This window comes from Chiroxiphia lanceolata, chromosome 12 (assembly GCF_009829145.1).
Source record: "Chiroxiphia lanceolata isolate bChiLan1 chromosome 12, bChiLan1.pri, whole genome shotgun sequence".
Lineage (NCBI taxonomy): Eukaryota > Metazoa > Chordata > Aves > Passeriformes > Pipridae > Chiroxiphia > Chiroxiphia lanceolata.
In genome coordinates, this window is record NC_045648.1 from 21151176 (window position 1) to 21173133 (window position 21958).

A 21958-nucleotide genomic window follows, 5' to 3' on the forward strand; every position below is an offset into this window, starting at 1 on the left:
CACTACATGGATCTCACAACAGAAATAATGTATCTGAAAAATCAGTCTGCAGAGGAAGATGAACAGCTACTAATTTGGAATAAGTTTTTTTCCTCTCCAGATAACTTGTTAAAAAGATTACTCTGCGGTGCAATTTTTGCAAAATTAAGTTAAATGCAAAACTAAGGGCAGACCAATAGTCCATTTGTCAGACAGAAGAAAAATATCATTGTGATCTAGGTATTTTATGTAATACAACTTCAAAGTCACAAAATTTTTGTACTAAGGGTTTATAAATATTAGGATACATAACAGCACTGGAAAATCATCCCCAATGACTATTAGGCTTCTATATAAAGACAAAATCACTCACCACAAGTGAAAGTGGTCTCTTCCAAGAAACAACACCGATCAATCCGGACAACAGCACCTGTAATAGGGAAAGCAGAGTTACTAAAGGGACATGAGGTTTTATACCAGTGTCATTACAGAACCAGTAAGCAATAAAATGAAGCTTAATACACATTCATGATGGGTATTTCCTGAATGCTGGAAACCAAGTGCTAAAAATGTAATGCTTTCCTTTTATTCTCAGTAACAAATACACAGAACTACCACTAAGCTGTTTGTAAAGAGATTTCTATCCAGCTGCCAGATCCACCTAGTTCTGATCAGATCACAATACGTCTTAAAACGTTTCTTCTCTCCCAGTCCCAAATGTTATCAACTCTGAAGAAGAATAAATGTTTAAGGGAATTTTTCTTGTGGTCTCTTAGCATCATTGAAAATTAGCCTACAAAAAGGGGAGTAATGACAAGAAAATCACAAAATCATCCAGGGTATCCAGATAAATTAGCCAAAGGGTCTTTTTCTTTTGTTTCACCCGCCCAAACAACTTCTTTACTTGATCTCATGATTGAAAAAGGACCCATACATTCATTTAAAACCTGTATTTAACATACAGATACATTACTCTCTACTCTGCAGACCAAAAGCAAGCAGGATTCAGACCTTTATACACCTAAGCTGATCTTAGGTATTTTAAAACAATATGCAAGCTTTACATTTCTCTCAGTTAAAACCAGTGAGAGGAACTGGAGCAATGAGGTCAGGGATATCGACCCTGGGGTGGGGGGAAAAAAGGTGGAGAGGAAGCTTTTCATGAGAACATTTAATTAACAAAAATAGTAAAGTAGAACACAAAAGAAATGCAGAGAAAAGAATGAATAATGTATTTATTTCCTGGGTCTGTGGTGTCATTTTTTCTCATCTCGGCTTGTGCCAAGAACTTATGTAACAGTAACTTATACACTCAGCTAGTCACCCTTGCCACGGTGTCCTAGTTTCCTAGCAATTTTTTAGGTATAAAAACAATAGAGCACAATAAATAAAAATGCCCCTATATCTAGCCACTACGGAAGCAATGTACACTGTACTGGGAACAATCCATCTACTGATGCAGTTGGACTGCAGAGCACTCATCTTAGGTTTTCACAAAGCCTAATTTGTGGACATTCATACTGTGGGTATATTTCAAACATATTTCACAATTGACAATATCCACAGTTGCTGCAGCTGTTGAAAACATTATTCAGAAAGACAATACGTTGTAAAAGGCACCTTTTGGTGTTTTCTTTAGCAGCTACACCATTAAAAAAAAAACCTCAAATGAAGATTTTTAGTAAAATCTCAGTGTTAGTTTTTAAGTGAAGTACAAATGCAACAAATGAGAAGGCACAAATGCACAGTAAAAGTTAACCAAAATCAGGATGTGGATATCAGACTGTGCAGATAATGCCTACATGCAAATGTGCATATTTTGTATTCTACAGCATTTCCTACAGCATAGAAGCTACATACTTCTGGATGTTGGCCAAGTGAAGGAAAAGCTGAGAATTCCATCTTTGCAGTTAATTAAATTTACTCACACAGCCATGTTAGCTTAGTATTACTGTATGATAACTTGTCTGTGGACTGATAGTCCTGTAATGTGAAACTGCACTCAGGAAGGTAAAATGACAGGGTTAGCTAGTTTATCTGCAGGCTAGACAGCAACATGCTCTCAATTAAATAAATAGGGTGGCTAAAATTGTGAGGTTATTAAAGAAAACCCTTTGGAGTAGCAAACCTTTATTTCATTTACTGTGAGAACTCCCTTCCACAAGTTAAACCTCTCCCTGTCCTGTCTTTATTTGTGGCATTGCACAAGATGCAAGAATGGAGCTGATCCTTTTTGTTCAGCTGAACTACAGCTGTGTTTGACCTTTACAGAGGCCTTGCAAGATGAAAGAGGTACATGTGTTTTTGTTTGGAAAAGGAGAGCTTTGTGGCACTCGCTGTACTGGCTCACCATGCAAAAGGTCAAGCACAGTTAGGCCAGCTGATGAACTTGCACTGATGACGGACTTTAGAACTCACTGTTCCACCTGTGTCTTTAATGTTGTCATTATAAGAGTTCACCTCAACAATCCCGTCATGTAATTTTCCAAACCCCATTAGTCTCCAGCATTCGGTTAGAATACACCAAATGACTACCTAAATAGAAAACTGAAGAAGATTTACCTTGAAATTGAAGACAACCAGGAATTTAAGAACACAAAGCCCCCCAAACTAGAAAAACCCAGCCTTGGCATTTTGTTTTCTCTTCAGTTTGTACTTCTTACCAATACAATGTTAACATTGAATAAAGTGAGTAGAAACACACTTGGTTTATATACAAAAGTAGGAATTATTTGAAAAGTAATATGTAATTTACAGGCCCCAAAGATCTTACAATAATGGCTCCAAATATTCAATCCTTACTCCATTTGAAGCAGTATGCAAAACACTTACTTGGTTCTCCCAGGTTTGAGGACCAAGAAACACAGGCACAAGATAAGTGAGTTAGGTTTACACCGGTAATTAAAGCATTATAATTTCCTAAAAACCCATTCCTCAAGATCGCAATCTATTCATCTTCTCATGTTTTTCAAAAATCACTACACCATATATATGCTGTGCACAGGTTTTTTCTTTCTTAAATAAAAAGTAAATTGGAGTTTGATTATTTTAACAACTTGCCCACTTAAGTTTGAAAACATGGTTTGATTTCAGAACCTGGACAGCATATTTATCTACTATCTTGGACCTAAATTCTATCTGCTGAATTGTAGTGAAACTCCCCAGCACATAATAATCAAAATAAATCAAAGCTACTAAAAACATGTTCAAAAAATGTACATTTGCCAGATTCCTTAAGCAGAATTCCTAAAGATGTATGTACCTGCTGACTATAACAATGCTGATTCACAGAGGAAAAAACAGAATACATCAGTATTGGCTTCTGCAGCATGAGACATGCAATAACAGAGGGTATGAACATCTTTCAAATGCATATGAAAACTCCATTATCGTTAATGCAAGTGGTGCTCGTGCATGACAAAGATGCATTTACTATAACAGGCACATATTGAGGCAGGACCAAACCAGAAGGTAAAATTACTTTCCATTACAGGGACTGCAAACAAAGGATTTGCCCTTGATGGTGTCTCTTCCAGCATTTTCAACCCTCCACGCTCCAGTGAGTCTCTAGAAATCTAAAGGGCTTTGACTTTGAATATGGGACAAATCAGATGATGCAGTCTTTCAATGTATCTTATACCATGTGTTTTCCAAGTCTTCATCTCCAAAATGATTGCTGTATGCTAAACACTCTCTAGTACGTTTCCTTTAAGCTTTTTTCTGAAATACATAAAATGTATATTTATATAAATATTACTTAAAACAACCTAAAATGTAGTGAAACACTATCAAGGTAAAAAAAAAACATTACAGACATGTAAAATTACTGATGTCTAAGTATTAATTTGTTTAATAAAATGAATTATCTTTTTTTTTTTCCTCAGTACAACTTGGGTTTTAGCAATGCTTTTCTAGTCTAGAGCACATGAGTTACAGGAAACTCCAAGTTTTAGTATTTATTTTTATTCCTGCTTACTTGCTCAGGTTGATGCAACATATGTCAAGTCGCTTGGTCCTCTTTTACAAATGTATGGGTTCCTCACTTTTTCAGCTTGTAAACACGAGACAAATTCTCCAGTCAATGGATTCAGTTGCATTAAAATAAGCATACGAGTTCTTCACATTAATTGCAGAGATTCCTTCTCAGGCCTCTTCTAAGAACTAAATTTATATGTTTACAGATAGGCATACACAGTATGCATATGATGGCAAAAATGTGTGTTTGAATGTCTCCAGATAAGCTAAAACCCAAACAGCCTGTTTGTAACAACACATCAGACAAACATCCCTCACGGTGGCCCAGGCAGAAGTAGGCAGATGCACGAGGCTGCTGAGTGCAGAGGGCAGGGCAGGGAACGGGCTGCCTGATTCACTCAGCTAAGGAGGCAAATCCCAGCACGCACAGCACCCGCACCACAGTGCCTTCTGGCAGCAAAGCACAACAGCAACTGCTGCTCTGCAGAGCTTTCTGTAGCCACTGACACTGCCCAAGGTTCCCCCTCTCTGGGCTGCAGGAGCACAGACTACTGCAAGGTTTCATTTTCCCAACTCACATGTTCCACACATGGTGAAGTTCTATTGTACCTGAGCAACCAAAAAGCATTGATATCCTCAACTGTCCTCAAGTCTAGGTGTGCCTCCCAGAGAGACTAAATTAACAGCTGAAATATCTTCAAGGGGGGTGTTTCTGTGAAATCTATAGTTGCCCCTGTAACAGGTAATTATTTACAAAATGCAATTATTAAATTAAATTAAATGTCACAACTATCACATACTCAGAGACTATAAAAGCATGACATGATACTACCAGAGTACGAAATCTTCTGGTATTAGTACTCTCTGCAGCATCTGCAATCCATTAGTGCAAAATGCTGGTAAGTTAAACACAAGCTATAGGAAAGAGCTATAGGAAAGAACTGTGCAGCATTAGCTGGGAATTAGCTGAAAAGGGACTGGAATAATCCACCAATAATATTTCTCTCCATTTCAATTCCTGGAAAAACAGTAAGGATGAAAATCTCTTGGGGAGGGGGTGGTGTGAATGTATTAGCAAGTAAGATAAGGAGGAAAAAAGGTTTATATATATTTCTATATGCATATGTACACATGTGAAAACTGTATGGACAAATTCAGAACAGTGGCATGATTTTGGAATGGTCTTTCAAAAAAGTCATCCTAAACTGTAGGTGCTGTTGAAAGTCATACCATTCCACCACATTCAAAACGCTGCAAAAACCAGTCACAGGCTAAAGAATTTTTGAAACAGTTAATATAGCTGTTTATATTCCTATATGCAAACTGACTGTTCAACACGCAGCTATCACTAAAATCCAGGGACCACCCTCTTATTTAAGTAGTACATCACTATGAACACAAAGAGCACAAGTACCATTAGACTGCCTACACAGAACCAAAGGTCCATACACTCCAAGACAAATACAAGCAAGCCATCAGTGACCAAAAAACACAACAATTTCAGCAGTTTTGAGCTATTTTATAAAAAGACTCAGTATGTTCCGGACTCACAAACACTGCATCGTAGCTTAGTCTCTCTCATTTACCCACTGTGAACCTAAAACTAATTTAATTCTAATTGCCATGGAAACAGAAGCAGAGAAACAAAATCCCTTGGTGCCTTACAAGAACAGGACAGTAAAATCACCTATACATTGACACAGCTACCAGAATGTATTAACAGCACATAATTTTGATCTCATTTTAAGCTCTAGGGTGAGCTTTTCTTGTTTTGTCTTTGTATTCCTATGAAATATTCTCCATACCCATCAGAAATCTGCTTGTTACACATCTGTTGTTTGCTTCTAGAAGGAAACAATTGACAAGCAGAGAAAAACAAGGGTTGATGGAGCACATATACATCAGAACAACATATTTTCCAATTATGAAGAAACTTCACATGTTCTGTATTTGTTACTATTCCAAGTGGTTCAGAACTGTTATGCTCAACTTCACTAAAATATGAAGACTGCATTAAAAGCAATGGACAGGGATTTAGATAAGATATTGAACACAGAGCTGATATGTCAGTCTCACAATACAGTCTTAATTCTAATCTGTTTTTTATTAAACACATTCACAGAACACACTCTTACATTATCTTATACGCCCCATAATGTAATCCATGAGTATTAATAAGGCACATAACCATTAGCATAAGAATATTTAAACAGAAAGGAAACTAAGCAGTTCAGAACCAATTCCCCCAAGCTTTCAAATTTATTAGAGTATTTATGAACAACCTTGAAATAAACAGATGACTGAAGAACTGGCTCAATATATGTTGTTTTATAGGTGAAGAGCTTTAACTCAGAATAAGGTTTTTGGAGATACTGTAAGAGATGAATAAGATGCTTTTGTGGCAATTTCCATTTCGGACAATTCTGTCAAATTTAAAGGAGGTTTACCACAGAAATGAAGCTACTTTCCTTCTCAAGAATGACCTATGATTGAACCAAAAGAATATACCACTTTTTTGACTAACATCACCAGAAACACTGCTGCAGAACCAGTTGTGTGTCTCACAATGTTCAAAATGAAAGCTAAACCAAGCAATTCTCTCAAAAATTGATTGAAGAAATATGCTGCCCATATATGCTATTCAGCATGCCTACAGTAGCTCAGATTGAGTGTGGATAGCTTATTGATCCTTTGAGGCAGGAAGGGTTTACTGAGGCAGCAGTCAAAAGCTTAATTAAAATGCACTGAACCAATCAAAGCAGTGAAATTAGAAGCAGTTCGTCCAATATGACAGATCTGTATTCAGGTATTGTACACTCGAGTGTTAATGCCTTCCTCATCTCAATATTTATTTTCTTGGTATTTATGTGCATTCTATACTATAAGATTACAAAGATGATTTCTAATAGGGGAAAAAATCTCTGCATCTAAAAATATATTGAATTTCCTTTCCAAAAATACTGGTACATTTTAAATTCTTTGTCATTTCATATAGTCAAATTTTTTCAAGGGCTAAAAATGTGAAAACACTCTAGTGTTTTCACATTCCATCAAAGTAATGGAAATATATGGAATCCTAAGGCAAAGGTATCACCCAGCTATGAGGACTTCACTTCCAGAACTTTCATTTTATGTCACCAAAAAAAACCCCCAAAATATATCCATAATGTTGCTGTGACAAAGAAAAATACCGTGATAAATTTCTTTAGACATTCCCTAATCTGTTTCCACATCAATCTTGACTTGTATCATTGACTCAGTACAGAAAATTATTCTATAAATATTGTTTTCCAGTAGCGTTAGGAAATCACTAATCAGAATTTTGCTGCTGGGCTCTTCCAATAATTATAAGAATGAAGACTGAGATTGCTTTAGATAACTGAAATGAGACAACGGCTCTTTCAATTACTGACACAATTTCTCGAGGGATGAAAACCGAGGTATATTATGAAGTGATCTAAATATTGATAACAACAGCATTTTCTTTCCTCAAACTCAGAAGAGCTTCCAAATGCAGGTAAAATGCAGTGCCTCTGCTCCAGTCCTCCAGTTCCATGGATCAAACACAGGTTTGTCTTCCAAATATCCCAGCAATCCAAGGGTTCTAAAGGTGAATTTTATATTTCTGACATCATGTATCTACCTGGTAATTTTTAAAGCTATTTTTCCTCAAAGGACTGCATAGACAAGGTAGTTTATTACTACTAATTAGCAGAATGAGTATATCCAAACCCTACACCATTTCTCGTTTGGACTTAAAATTTCTGCTCTTACGAAAACAATTAGTATAACTAATACTTAATGAAATTACATATTAACAACAGGAAGTCTTTTTGAGATCAGAAACTCAACCAACATGCACCTCAAGGTTAAGCCGTTAAATAAAACATGGTAAGGCAAGAAAATGCTTTAAATGGCAGGTAGCAAGGACATTACTAAGACTCAGTCCAAAGACTTTGTTCCAAGATCATCAAGTTTATGTATTACAACTTCTTCTCTAACAAGATAACAGAGAATCAACTGCAACTTAATAGGATTTAAAGATACAAATTAACATACTTTCCCCGAAGCAACGTAAGTTTTTTTTTTTCTTTTTTAATGTTACCAACCTCCCTGTGTTTTACTAGCCGCATAGTACAAGCCACCGGTCCTCTCTGACCTCCAGGAGAACTCTGTCCCATGTCAAAAACCTGATACAATAATTTCATTTTTGTTGCTCTGGAGCCACAGTGCAGTAACTGCCCTGAGCCTCTCACAGTAACGCACTGTCTTCTGTCACTATGGTTTCTGTTAGAAATGGTTACATTTTTTTAAGGATAAACTCAAGGTTCACAGAACATCTCAGGATCAGGAAATACCTCCACCTCATCCTTAAATAAAAGCCTGTCAGCAGCAAAGTGCAAGAACGAAATCACGTTGATGCAGAGTCAAAACAGACTGAACAAAGAATGTAATGTACTTAGAAAAATTTAGAGCATTAACTCTATTCTTGATCATAATAATCTCATTAGTTATTATTAAAGCCTTAAAATACGTTATTTTAGACATGCTGCATACAAGTCGTAAGATATCTGTTGTATGACATGCTGCACACAAGTCATAAGATATCTGTTGTATGACAACCTTGAGACTGACTTATAAAAATCCCTAATTGGTCTGGAAAGAAAGAGCAAAGGTAAGTAGCAGAGGGGGTATTACTTCAGCACCACAAATCATCCATTTGTTCTACAATGCAGCCACAAGGAAATAAGTTTTCAATGCCATCCCGTGGTGCAACGGAAACCATTAAGTTTTACAGCAGAGAAGGCACATACTGGAATGGTCTAGGGATAGATCTATCTAGGAGAGAGCTTCCCCAAGCTCTTGGGTCGCACACTGATAGCGACTTGGAGCTTAAGGCTGCAGAACTACTTTGCAAAAGCAGAGCTGTTTCCTAGTCAAAGCTGACATATGACATGCCCCCAAAATTCAAGGCAAACATTAGGCAAGCATTAAAATCCAGCAACAAACCCCCTCTAATCAAAGTCTAATTCTGATGTATAGGCTTCCTAAGCTGTTAGCAGGCAATAGATTTGGGGAGCACATGACATACTATTTCAGGAGTTTTAATGCAATGGATTATTTGGGCAATACCAGTTCAAACAGTGAATGAATAAAACCATAACCTTACTTTCAAAATCAAAGCCTAGAGCTATTTCTAGTGCAAGGGGAATGGAAATCCTGTAAACATTGCAGAGCAATTAAAACTATGTCTACTTTATCTCCATAAGAGACTACTGATGCATAACACTAAACTCACTTGAACAGCAAGTTGTAATATATAATGACCAAAGTCAAAATACACAAACTCTGAAACATCACAGACAGAAAAACATCCTGTACAATACTGGTTACAAAGCCAAAGTGGATCATGAAATTCAAGTGTTTTCCATCTTGATTTCAGAAATAAAGCAAGAATAAACCACCAATTTTCATGAGACCTCACCTCACACCAAACCCATTTGTCAGATCTTGTGGTCTGCCTTCTAGGATTATTTAATGGCTATTCAGCCACAAACCACACTCACTTACTCTACAGAAACCCTTTCTCCAAGAAAAATTAAGTTCAAGGAGTCCAAAGGCCTATTTCAACTAAGGTCAGGATTTCTGGTAAATATAACAGGCACTTTGCATCAAGATTAAAAGGAAAAAGAGCTTATAGTCTAAAAGAGCTGTTCCACATTTTTACATTACCACTAGATTAAAACACTTTATTCTAAAAATTTGTTCCCAGGGTTACACAGAATCATTCTTCAGAAGAAGAAACCCAGATGTGCAGAAACAGCAGTTCCTTACTGCATCACTAACGGGCAAATAAAAACTACACTACACAAGATACACCTATATTGTCACCTGTGGAGGAAGCAAAACTCCAGCAACGTGATTCACCTGGCCACATGACGCATGCTTGTTTAACAAGGATTACAGATTAACTAGCATTGGGTCCGATCTTTAGTGGTGGATCCACCACGGTGACCAAAAATTACAGTTACAGTAATTTCACACAGTACACATGAGCAGTAGGCTGAGCAGCATTATGTTCTCTTTAAAACACTTGCTTAAGTGGCTCCTAAGAAATTACTATAACTTTACCTAATATTAAATGGATTAAGCTCAAATGTGACCATTTTCCCACTTCATCACACAGTTGGATGTCTTCACTTCAAAAAATTCCACAGAGTCAGAGGCAAAGAAAACTGAGTATTCAGTACATCAAACTCAATTATATTTCAAAGACAGAGCCTCTTTGGTTTGTTCTACTTGTCTCTGATTGCCTGCAAAAAAACTCACAAAGAAGCTTTTAAATTACTGTCCCAGTAAGATTCCCACATTCTCAATGTTTGTGTTACTGCAGCCTGGCTGACCACAGACTCAACAAAAGCATAACATACTGACTTTCATAAAAGCAGCCATGTGCTACTTCACTTGTCTGGAGACACTTTATTCACTAAAACAGATTAAATGAAAACAACACAGAGAGAGTAATAAGTACTTGCAAATGATTTAGGACTATCACATTTTACACACACTGACACACAGTCTAAAGATCAGTACAACTTGTAACTTTGGCATTTAGATTCCACCTAAATTAGACAGTTTTGAAAATTAGCTCTCAAAACCCAAACCAGAATGAGATATTATTCCAGGACATAAGGTGTCATTTGTCTTTTCAGAAAACCATGCTTGATTTTACTGAAGTTAAGAGTTTATAATAGAACGGGCTGGTAACTTTGCACACAGTATCTGTTTCTAGAACCATCTTCTCACTATCTTGCCAAGTTAACTCTCTAGAATCACCATCTGAGAAGCAAAAATTGTGGTTTTTAAGCTGAAGAATGCAGAGAGAGATGGACCTCTTCAAATGCGGTTCTGGCCAGCAGCTTTTTTTTCTTTTGTACACTTGGAGAAAGTTGACAGGAAAACAATGACAAGAATGGTTGTTGTGACATAAAGCCTTCAAGTATCAAAACCACTTAACAAAGAAACTTGGCTTTCTAGCCCAAGAGACCAAGGACCACACTGAAGCTTGCTGATAACTGATAAGTGACATTCAAATGGAGCTCATCTCAAACACCAACCTGGCAGCTAATGGGAGGAAAATCAGCCTCAGTACTTCAGTGCTGTCAAGGAAGATTCTCTCAAGTTATTGTTATTGATTTGTAGGAATGTGACGACCTGTGTGTCGTGTTTCAAGGAATCTCTGGTTAGGGGGTACAGCAGATACTGGTATCTTAACTAGGCAAAATTTTCTACAGGCTAATTTGTAACACAAAATACACCCTGTCTTGTACCACGGCAAGCACATAATGATAAAACACAAAGCTGACAGAATTGTGGCAATCAACTACAAAAATTAGGAGAACAACAATGTTTTGGGGTTGGTGGGGGTTTGTTTGGTTGGTTTTGGAGGGGTGTTTTCTGTTGTGCTTTTGGAACACTACTGATTTCCATTAGACAAAAGGTCAAATAAAGGATTCAAATATTACTAAATAGAATGAAGTTTTCCTATAGCTTCTACAGCTTTTATTTCAGAAAGGTTTTCCACATATAGGTATCTACCAGATCCCAACTCAAAACAGACTCAGCTGAGACAGCTCACACATATGCCATCCAGACTAGAAATCTAGAGCTGAAACTCTCCTCCTCTCCTCCCAGAAATCCCAGCACAAGGTGAGTCTAAAACTCATGTGCACACGCATGAGCTTTGCACTCTGCAGGTGTATGTGCGCTATGTATCCACGCAGCTGAGACAACTGGATGGCTACAGGTTAGAGATCAAGGAGATGCAGCCACAAGGTTACAGACCACACAGGCATCAGAAACGAAAATTAAGTCGACGCAGCCAGTACATTCTGCCTTCTCCTTCCCCTCCTCACAAACAGCAGGGTAGACAACGAGGTGGGAAAAAATGGAATAAATTAAGCATGGAAAATAAAAATAATCCCTTCCTTCAGCATGTCCATACTAAGCCCATAACCATTTCAAGCCTCTTGGTATTTCATTACCACTGAACAAGGGTTAAACCAGAGCTACACCCAATTCCTTAGACATTCTGCACTTTCAGAATAACTTATGGCTATTGTTCCTTATGGCTTATAGTAAAATCATGGTTCTTCAAACTTAATAACTGATTTTACAGCAATCAATTTAATCAGTTTTCTAAAGCCAACAAAAACAGTGCTCATACTGTTTCTGTGTAGCTATACAGAGCCACCAGGTGCAGGGAAGTGATGCAAGAACAGCAGAAAACAAACCTTAATTTTACTTATTTGTTACTTCAAAGTTATATGCACTATTACAAAACACATAGCTAGAACAACAGCTGAAAACGGAATTTTTTTGTATCACTATGCTTATACAATGTCAAAGTAACTGTTACTTCTAGCATCTAATACAGTCTGCAATTTGATGTACCTTCTTAAGGTATTTTTTGCTAAATTTTCTTGGGATCATTTTTATGACAAAGCACATTTGAATACTCACTATTTAGGTTTAGGTAGGAATGGCAACAGAATAGTATTATTTTAAGAAAACCTTGCTCACCTTACAAACACAAAGGAAAGATTATTTAGTTGGTTAACAGATAACCACAACAATTCACTGGGGATATCAGTTTCTTTAACTCCATAATAAAATTACAATATTTTATAATAAATGATAGAATAACAAAGGAACTTGCTATTATAAAATGGAAAGGGATGAATGCCTTTGGTTTTTCAGTATCCCTTTCCCTGTCCATGAATCCTAGAACATAAACTGCTTAAAAGAATGCCATTCTGACCTAGAAAGCATTACAAACTTATGCCTTTGAATTCACAGTGTTTTCTCACAGCATCATAAAAAGGGTCAGACTTTAAAAACAGCAACCTAAATACAAAAGAACCTCAACACAATTAAAGATTAAGCCTTCACTGTATTTTCTGTTATCCTCAAAAAAGAAAGCTTATCAGTTTTCCATTTGAAAATAGCTACCTAAACACTTGCTTTCAATTATCTGATAGCTTGAGCTACAAAAGAGAGGCTAAAGATAACACCCCAAATGCAATGTTATCATCTTTATGCAAATACAGTGAAATAAGGGACAACACTATCTCAATTATTCATTTGCAGTTATTTTGTGGCACAAGAAACAGAGGTGAAATTGCTGTAAAACTGTTTTAGCATTCCATTCAAATTCACTGCAAATGAATTGTGAGAGTATGCCAGTGTAATGCATCAAAAATCAATGTTCTCACCATTTCATAAGGAAATTTTTCAGCCTTTAACAGGAGACACAAACATTTCTTATCTTTTCTGTCAACAGTAGCCTTACTGTAAACCAGAGCATTACTTTGACAGTAGCATTACTGTAAACATCCATCCTTGATGCAATAGAAATGAAAGGGACTTTTCTTAGAGCATTCCACAAGTAAAACTGCACAGGTCTTGGTTTTTCACTCTCACTCTCCATGCTCATCACAAGACACGTGTTCCTCACGTTGTCTGGTGCCTACAGTAGCAATGGAGGATTCAGAAGATCAGTTGAAGTGTCTGTCTCCTGTTATCGTGGTGTCAAGTCACCCTCTCCACACTCCAAGTCCTCTCCTATGAACTGGACACAGCAGTTCTGAGTGCGGCAGCCACATTTTACATAAGCAGGCAGACCAAAAAGGGACTTAGGAAATAATCACCAATAACATTTAGTATTATTGTATGGAACTACTGAACTGGGAGAGTAGCAATATCAAAATCTTTGTACAATACAGAGGAACACTAGACAACCAGGCCAGATTTGCCCAGGACACAGGTTTAGTCTTCCTGCTATTAAAAAAAAAAAAAAGAAGTCAAATCCACAACAAAAAAAGAAATCCAATCAACCAAAACAAATGTGTGATTTCCTTTCAGAGGTTACTTACCAGCAAACTTTATCATCAATAGTTGGGAATTTCTCTAATGACTTTTTTCCCCCCAGAGGTAAAGGAACTTCTCGGACTAAGAACTGTTTGTGTTTTGTTTTTCCTCCAGGGAAACTCCTCTCAGCTTTCCCAAGACCAAACCAAAAAAAAATGTATTCTGTTTATTTGATACACTTCAACGACAGCCCCTAGCACAAATTACTTTGCTTTCCATGCTTTCAGTCTGGTTTTCAATCTCAACAGACTTTCTGCACTGTCACCATGGATGGAATAAAACAGGGTCTCCAGAACAACACACATCTCTTTGTTTTTCTTTGAAATAATTTCTTAACTTTCTTCTTCTCATGCTGCTAAGGAACAAAAGCATAAACTAAGCATAGTATGATTTTACTGAAGTTGCAAAAAATGCTACACAAATGTACAAACAAGTGAGGCTTCTGCTTTGTCAGTGCCTTTGTGTCTTTCAGTATCCAGAAGGAAAATTTTGGTGACATCTTCAATGTGAATATAACTATCAAATAATCTCAAAGAGACAAGGAATAACAATTCATGAAAATAAAGGATTACTTCCTTATTACCTTTAAATCATTCACACTTCAAAAGAAAAGAACAGTTCTTCAAACCTGAATGAACCCTAACATATAAAAGTTCAGACTGCAGGAAAAAATAATGCATATAACAGATGCAGTCATAAATGTACAGGTTCCAACCAAAGGAAGAGATTGCTTTTTCTGGTTTCTGCCTAAAAATACATAAAATATTTAAATACAATTCTCTTTTGAGTCTTCATTCATTCAATAGTCTATGATGAGTATTCATGAATACTTGGTCAAGAACTTGGAGGACACTTCTTTAAAAAAAAAAATGAAGGGGATCCTTTAAGCAGATGAATTCAATGATTTAGAAATACTGTTCCCTAAAACCTCTCAAATCTGTATTAACTACCACGAAAACATCCAAGTCAGCCCCCACATCTCAATATTTCATTCTGATTTTCAGTAAGTAGAAACATAATTTTAATCAAAAAATCATTATTTATGACAGACAACTACAAACAGTCCTCCAACCACCTGTGATTTCTATTTTATTTTATGAGGAAATAAAGCGAATTTGCAAGCCATCAATGTGACCAAGACAGATAACACTTGTAAATCACAGTTGCTTAAAATTCTTATGAATCCTTGTAAAAAAAAAATAAAATCCAATTACTGTACTAAGAAAAAACATTTATTTATTTATTTTATGTAAATTTTAACAAAGGCAAAAGCAATCTTTTATTTGATTGATTTTAGGGTAACTTAGTAGTCTCAACTGATTGAATCTTTCAGAGGTCTTTTTCTATAGGGAAAACAGGTGACAACAAGGAAAGTGAATCATTCACAACTACAATATGCTTTTCATAATGGAGTTGAACACCAAAACAAGGATCATAACTAATACTTCAAGGAAATGTATTTCTACACCAAAAGAAAGAAATTATTGCCAAATCTGATAGTAGAAAAATTTAGAAGTGAGAAGAACTTCTGAGCTCAGGTCACTAAAGTTAAGTTCTTCATCTCATCAAAAATCTTTTGCAGACTTTATGCCAAGCTATGTACCACTACTGTTACACTGTAAATCTAATCTATAGAAAGGAAAGCAGAGATCCTGGCAAGTAGTATTCAGCAACATGATCTGAGTGCCAGAAAACAAGTGACTTGTCCAACACACTATTCTGAGAAATCATCTTTATTTATACAGCATACTGAGTAGGTCACAGGGAAATTATCTTAGTGTAGAGGGAATGAAACATAACAACCGTAAAGCAATCTGTAAATCAATTTGTAAAAAACTCATCCGGCTCTTATCCTTAGAAGAGTACAAAAAGGAGACTACAGAAAACTCCAATAAATGAGCCTCAAACCAGTCCACAGGTGCACATGGATAATTTGGCATTGGTATTTAGTTTCTGTTAAATGCATTTTGCAAAGCTGACAAGTGCTAAATTGGCCTGACTACAACACAGTCATGAATATCAAGCGACTCATTCCACAATAACCAATAACCAAAACATGAGTGAACTGCACCAAAGCATCAGACCTGGAACATGTCGGTCCTGATGACACACCCTGACAGAGTGCCAGGGGGACATGAAGAAATTTTAAGTGTCTCTCAGTGCAAAATCACTTTTAAGGACTTACTACATTCCCCAGGAACCCAAACTGGTTGCAGCCACTTGAGTCCCGGCTGAGAAACTAAATGCGAGAGGGACAGTATCTGCATGCACTCAGAGCCTTGTTATCCTAAGCCAGTCCAGCAACAGCAGCACTTCTCAGCTGCAGGACTAGAGATAAGATTAGCCCAGATCATGAGATCAGATTATCAAACACCAAACAAAATACACTTGGCTGATTCTGGAGTCAAAAGGGTCAGCAGAAGAGACCTGGAACACACAGAAACAGGGAATTATAACGGAAATCCAATTTGATCTCTAAGATGGCATGGCCATCATCAATTAATCACAGGTTCTGCTTCATGAAATACTCCTCACAGAAAAAGTGATAAACTGAATAGTAAAGAATGATGAGGGTTGTCAGGAACAAAAGGGTTGTCAGGAACAAAAGACAGTGATATCCAGCATTCAGTCAGTATTAAAGTGGATTGGGAATCTTTTTCATTTTAACAATTCCCTCAATAAATAATTCTAGTAAAGAAACTTCAATTACTCTCTTAAAATGACACTACTTTTGTTTCCAGAAGTAGAAAAAAATCATTATATCCTCAATCATTTTTATATTTCAGTATATAAAGGAACTTTTACCTATGTCTTCTCATCCCACTTCCTTCAAAATTTTCTTTCCTACCCATGGTAAAAGCGTTCCCAGAAAGTACAGATTCTTTGTAACACCACACAGCATTAAATACTGCTTTAACCTTGTAATGGCAAAACCAATATCACACACCATAATGCCATATGCTGTTTTTCATAGGGTTATGAACAGTCAGACAGTTAATGACTAAAGACATTCCTTAAACTACTGGAAGGTCTAATGGCATGAAAAAAAAAATAAAATTCAGAGAGAGAACCAGAGAAAAATACAAAGGAAAAAGCTGGAAAGCTTGGGTCTTTTTGCTAATAGTAGGTGTCCCAATTCTGAAAAACACAAATCTTTGTCACTTAAGTAGATTGTCTCACCTTTTCAAGCTTCAGACTCTCTGCAAATTAAGATAGTTCTTTGCTAATTCACTGTAATGCTGCAAAATTTATTGAACTTAGAACACATTTTTTCTTAAACAGCATGTCAGATTCTGCTCTTAATATGTTGTAATAAACAAGTTTTACTGTACTTTTTCAAAGTAAGTTCAGAAAAGACACCTTTATAGATTAATAATTCATCCCAGTTGTAGTTACATAAAACTATTAATCTGTATCCTGATATCCCTCTTATGGAAACTGCCACAGAAATTTGGTGGTGATAGGAAGACCCTCACTCATGTTCTAATGTGTTTTCATTGCCTTTTCTCAATGATAATAACTGCTTTCAAGGACAGAGAACTTCTTTATGCATACGCTGGTAAACAGAGCCAAACAAGTCAGAAACACAGTGAAGTGATCCTCATTTTTTCAGTCTTTATTTTACAGAAAGATCTCAAAACCAAGTTGCTCTAAAATTCCAATGTAGCTTTATAAGAAACAGTATTGATGAATATTATTGATCATTTCGCAGATCAGCTGCACCCAGAGCACAGCACACCTGCAGGAGAGGCAGCAAAATTGCTACTGCTGCTCATAATAAGAAAAATAGACAACTTCTCCTGTCTCTTCCCTCTAGACTCCCTAGCCTACTTCCCATCTTGAGACACGGAAATCAGCAACAGTAGCAGAATAAAAGTGGATTATCAAGACAGAAGGTACACAGCACTGTCAGTTCATGGTAGGGTTTGGTTTTGGTGTTGCTAAGTTTTTGTTAGCTTTTACATGCACACACAAAGAGTAAAAGCAAATAGCTGCTTAAACAGTGAGTTCTGCAGCAGACAGGGACTGGGGAAATGGGATATAAAAAACAGAGGACCAAAGCAGTGAAGCCATAAAACTTCAGTGGCAAAGTCAGAAATATGTAATGAAAACCCAAATTAAAAACATTATTAAAAGTAAAAGCTAATCTGTAACTATTAATATAAGTTCAGTTAAATGCATCGATTTTTTTCTAGCAATTGGCCAAAAAATAATAATGTACTTGAGATAAAAAAAAAGACTGTAACAAAATTTAAAATATTCTTTTGCATAGCTGAAAATTTATTCCCTTGAAGGCCAGAAATTTGACATGAAAGCTAAGCCATGTCTTATGCAGACATATTCTGAAAACTTCAGAAAATACATCCGAATGCTCAGTGAAACCAGGGAGAAGCAACAGAGATTCTGCATGACAGAATGCACAATTCACAGAGGAATAATTTATGTCAAGTGATGCAGACTCCAAAACTTTCTTGTTCCTGTTCTAGCAGTTATGCAGACCATGTTCAGTGAAACCTGGCACTGCTGCCTCTCCAATTAACATCTTATTCTACCGTCTCAGCAGAGAAAAAAATCACTACATTGCTGCTCTTAAAGCACACAAATAATCCCTTGCTACATCTCAAGATATGATAAAAATTTACAACAGTTTATTACTCAGGTTATTACCACATATAATAAAAGGCATTCCAAAATTTTAAATTACATGTCAAAATGCTCGACCACTGCATATTCAAAGCTAATAAGCCACTTTTTTTCTTTAGGATGCTTTTGGACATTTCACTACCTATGGAGGCAATAGGTTTAGAAAACAGATATCTAAATTAAATCTCTGAAATTAAACAGGATGAACACTCCTCACTTCCCTCCCACTAACCCTCCCTTACCATAATGCTACATCTGGACTTGCAAAGACATGGTGCCAATATTACAATGTTGACAATGTCTAAGAAAAATATCTTACCCTGTCTTATAACTTACCTGTTTACTTGGTAACTATTTGAGATCTGTCACCAGTACAGGAGAATTCCTGCCATACTCCATAAAACAGTAAAGCATAAATTGTTCCAACACACACCACTTACTATTGGTGATACCCAAAAGACTTCATTTTCAAAACTATTCATTTTCTCCATCACATGTGCAATGTTTCTCTTCAGAGAAATATCACAGTTCATGTAATGTAAAAAAGGAATTTATTTGTTAAGACATATCATGTACTCTGATGAATCCAAATGTCAAATGTCTGTCTGAGAATGTGTAAGTAACAGAGAGGCTCTGAAAGAAGGGCAACAAAAATAAACACAACTTGAATATTAAAGAATGGATTGTGTTCCTGTATGGCAAGAGGAAGTAGGCTTGAAAATTATTATAATATATTCCAGGGGTTTTGTTTGGTTTTATTTTAACACAAGCAGCTTCTAGAGTCTTAAATTATGTAATGTATTTTTGAGACTTGAGTGCAGTTCTAGTCTACAGCAATCAAAGAAGTATTTCATATTAACACAGTCTACCTAAAATTTCAGCTTCTTCAATGTAAAGGAAGAGCTATCTGAAACAGCCAACTTCAGATAAACAGCAACAAAGTTTTCTACTTCAGTACAGATAAAATATTAACCAAGTATTCCTTCTCTGCTCTGCTGGACTGCAAGTACAGAATCTGGTGGGGTGGGGTGGCAGGGTCAGTGACTGTAGACCTTTAAATCTACAGGAAAATTTTCCAGAGGCTAAACCTCATCTCTGCACACATAAAACCTCTGCATTTTGGCACTGTCCCTGGAGAGAGTTTGGGAAACACCATCTGAAATACATGATTAACAGGCTTCTAACATGGATACCTATGCTACTGAAAACATTTCAGTATTAAAAAGCAGGCATACCATACAAACACAAAACATAACCAAAATTACTTAGGTAGTTGTCCTGTTTTCCCATTATTTCTCACTGTTACACTTACAGACCCTTACACTATGAACAGACAGGCTTTTGACAAGGTCACCCAGTTCTCATATTATCTTCTATGTCCTCTGGTAGAACAATGTTTACAAGTACTTACAGTATCACAAACTGAATTAAAACAAGCATTGAGCAACAACACCCTGGGGAAATTATTTTTAAGTCTCTTGCCATGGTGAAAACTCCCAGATGACAAGAGTTTAAAATGAACTACAATGAAGTTCTATTTTTGTGATATACACTGTGCTCCAGAACCCATGATTTCTTGCTATACCACTGATAGCAAACTCATATAAAAAAATCATTATTCTCTTTAAAATATCTTCCTGAAATATAAGAGAGTTAAAAACCAGTATCTGGTACTCATGTTCCCCTATCACAGTTACTCTTGTATTCACTGAAGTTCTTGTCTCCCTGACAGAAAGGTTATGAGTACTCAAAAAATTTAATAAAATCATATGTATAATTGAAATTGGCAGTAAGCGTCCTAGGGTGAAAAAAAAATAACAATGCTGCTTTACAAATACTCAAAGAAAAAGCAGTTTGTCATATTCTTAATCACTCTCTAATCCATCAACCAATTCTGTAAGTAGTGACATAACGAAATTCCTTAAATCTGGTTTGAAAAGCTCATTCAAATTGATTTACAAATTGGATAAGCCAAAGAAATCCAGTCTTTTCTGCCTCCAGACAGGTGATCAGGAAGCGAAGCTTTCTCAAATCGGTCACTGGCATCATTTCATCATTTCAGATTCCCCCAATATACACCCTCTCAATTACATTTTCTCCCCTAATTGCTTGCCTTTCCTTATTTCTTTGCAGTCTGCAGGAGTACTTTTAAAAGCAAAGAAAGCCTGAGCTCTAGCTAAGCCTTCATAGTGAGCATTTTAGTGAGTCAGTCTGTGTAGGACATCAAAGTGCTCTCCTAGGAGTCACTGTCAATATTTAGAAACTAAAAACATGTTTTTTACTGTGCATTCAGTGATTCTTCAGGGAGGCAAGTAAACTGTCTTTCTGCATGTTGTTATGGCTTGTCATTTTTAAGCCATAAAATTCACCTCCCCGTTTTGAATGAAAAAAATCCCTCCTAACTTATCAAACCTTGATATTAGTTGGAATACAGTCAAAGCCTGGAATTTTTGAAGAGATGAAGGAAATAAGATTCAACACCGAAAGGAAATAATATAATTAATACTTCTAAACTATTCTGAAAATTTGAATCTTCCTTTTTCTGTATCCCAAAAATGACAAAACTATATACATATATGAATTTACAATACCTTCAGTAAAAGGCTGTAATTTGTTCTCTGTTGCACACCAAATATCTTTAAAATCAAAGCAGAAGACTTTTAACTGGAAAATTATTAAATATTCAAAGTCATTTTCTGCTATAGGTTGAGTTAAACACGACTTAAGTTGCATAGTGCCAGCTTCCACTTTATAAATCCAGTTAGTGGTGTTACATAATCACAAGAGAAAGTAATTTTCTCCAAGTATTTGTACAGTAATTCCCCTGAGAAACAATAAGAGAGAGAACAGAACCAGAAAACACGTGCAAGTATTCATAACTGGTAGATTTACAAACATGAAACATCCCACATACTTACTAAAAATCATTTCAGTAACAGCTGTTACACCTACTACCAAGAGCAGCTCTAATGAACTAGAGAAAGTTAGATTACTACAGGATAGCAAGAGGATCATGCTAAACTAAAAAGATGAAACCGGCTAAAGCTGAAGACAGACATGTAAAGTGAAAATACTAGTCCATTAGCTAATACAAAAGCTTCTTTCATGAAAAATTCTCCAATCTTTTCTACAAAAAAGATGGCTTTTTCAAAAAAGATAGTTATGACCAGATATTCAATATTATTAACAATTCCAGGGTATGAATGCAAATCAGAATTTAAAAAAAAATACTGAGATAAATTTGAGTCTTTCGACTAAGCATGGCCTATAGAAACACAGAGAACACCTCAGAGTGACACAGACAAGACCCGAACCACCAGCTACCACCTAAGAGTTTCTACCACTCAAAAAAACTTGTTCTGGGAGATTAGGATAGGGAGTGTGTAGAGCTTACCAAAACACCATGTTCATAACAACAGTGTCTACACCC

General features: G+C 36.3%; 1 protein-coding gene across 3 annotated transcripts in view; it reads right to left on the reverse strand.

The window, feature by feature from the left end:
- The window catches only part of FAM189A1 (family with sequence similarity 189 member A1), a 106967-nt gene that overhangs the window by 67149 nt on the left and 17860 nt on the right, over positions 1–21958 (reverse strand). For all 3 annotated transcript variants that reach the window (XM_032699798.1, XM_032699797.1, XM_032699796.1), the window contains exon 2: positions 353–409. In XM_032699798.1, the coding sequence (XP_032555689.1) occupies positions 353–409 (57 nt within the window). The remainder of the gene's footprint in view (positions 1–352; positions 410–21958) is intronic.